Here is a 1,791-nt window from a genome sequence, read left to right as displayed (position 1 = left end):
ATATATTTATGACCCTTAAAATAGTGCGGGTTGATGCACTTTTGTGTAACTCTGTTACCAGTTGGTTTACGAGTTTATTTCACCCTTTCAGTTATGAGTTCTCCACTCACGTCAATAAACAAGTGACAAGCGCTCGTTAGTAAAACAAATTTACGGGAGGACATAGTACTTAATCCATTACTGCATTAGTCTTACAACACCCTCACCTCAACTCTTGGCACTCTCACATTCTCAGTTCTCACTATGGTCTTACTAGAGAGTTTCCACATTCTCTTGGCGCACTCACATTCTCAGTTCTCAGCCCCTAAAAAGAAAGTTTCCACTCCGTTCCATTTTGCAGCGGTCCAAAGTCTAAACGGACATCATTTTTTCACAACAACCACACCATAAACATGAAAGATAGCACAAGTAGAAGGCAACAGCTTAAAGCATGGGAGATCACGGTGGCTGGCGCAGCGCAGCTGAACGTGCCATCAAACTCGGAGGAGGTAGATGCTGAGCTCCGGGCCGCCATTACCGCCGGTGCTGCTGTCCGGGTTCATCATGTAGAACGCCTCCGAGTCGCGGGAGCCCACGACGCGCTCGAAGCGTGCGCGCATGTACATGACGTCCCCCTCACCGCCGCCGCACGCCGCCGGTATGACGCCCGCGCCCATGGACACGGCCTCCAGCGCGCGCAGCACCCGCCAGTCCGCGGCGCCGCACTCGCGGCGCACCGCGTAACCGCAGCCCTTGCCGTTGCAGTACGCGCGCCACACCTTCTCCTCCACCAGCTTCCTGCTGCCGCCGCCGCCGCTGGTCGCGGCGGCGCTCGGGAACGCGCAGGCTGCCTTGGCGCGGTCGCACTCGAGCGCGATGCGGACGAGGCCGGACGCCATCTCGCGCACCAGCGACGCCGTGGGCGCGGCGAGCTCGAGCAGCAGCGCGGGGCACGCGCGCGGGTCCACCTGGAACGCGAGGTGGACGTGGCCGCGGCGGTGGCCGTAGAGCGTGCCCGTGAGCCGTGCGCCGAGACCGACCTGCCGGTGCCGGCCGGCGATGGCCGCGGCCAGCGCAGTGCGCAGCCGGGAGACAGCGGTGCGGCCCTTCTTGCCGCGTTGCTTCGGCGGCGGCGGCGGCGGCGGCAGGGACACGAAGTCCTCCGAGTGGAACGACGGGCAGCTGGAGGAGAATGCCATGGCCGCCTCGTCCTCGTCATCGGCCTCCGAGCCCTTGGCGGAGCCGTCCTCCACGCCGGCCGTGGCGCCGTGGCTGGTGCTCTTGCCAAGAACCGGCCACTTGAAGTTCCTCCGGGAGAAGGAGAAGGACGACTCGTGGGGGCTCCTCGCCATGATGGTCCTCATGGTTCCTTGCTGTGATGGAGAGTGTGTTCCCAGAATCCCCAGTGGCCAGTGTGTCTCCGAGTGCAGGGAGGATGGAGAGGGGGCTTTGTATGCTGCGAGGGAGACTGGTGAGCAGAACCCACCAACCTGAGAGAAGAGAAGAGCGAGAGCTTCTCGGCTTTGTCTTGTTCCCGGCCTGGCTCTGCTCGGCTGGGCTGCTGCGTCGTGTTTGATGAGGAAATGGAAGACAAGCTGCAGATTCTGGCAGAGTGTGAGCAGGGAGGACAGGCAGGCCGGCAAGAGAATTTAGTAGTAGTACCAATCCATTTGACAAACGATTATGGAGGAGAGAGGGCGTGCCTCTCTTGATGGTTTGGCATGCCTTTTTGACAGGTAAGTTGTTTACTTGTCCTGAACTGAAGATGTTCTGATGCTGCAGCGGGGTACATGTTACTTCTATACTCCTAAC

General features: G+C 59.7%; 1 protein-coding gene across 1 annotated transcript; it reads right to left on the bottom strand.

The window, feature by feature from the left end:
* Nucleotides 1-206: 206 nt before the first annotated feature.
* Nucleotides 207-1,570, bottom strand: LOC112895217 (protein MIZU-KUSSEI 1-like). Its single transcript, XM_025963150.1, has one exon. It carries the CDS (start codon nt 1,341-1,343, stop codon nt 474-476), a length of 870 nt encoding a protein of 289 aa, XP_025818935.1. The 5' UTR covers nt 1,344-1,570; the 3' UTR covers nt 207-473.
* Between the last annotated feature and the right edge of the window lie 221 nt (nt 1,571-1,791).

The sequence above is a fragment of the Panicum hallii genome, chromosome 5 (genome assembly GCF_002211085.1).
Source record: "Panicum hallii strain FIL2 chromosome 5, PHallii_v3.1, whole genome shotgun sequence".
Lineage (NCBI taxonomy): Eukaryota > Viridiplantae > Streptophyta > Magnoliopsida > Poales > Poaceae > Panicum > Panicum hallii.
This window is presented reverse-complemented; position numbering and strand designations above follow the sequence as displayed.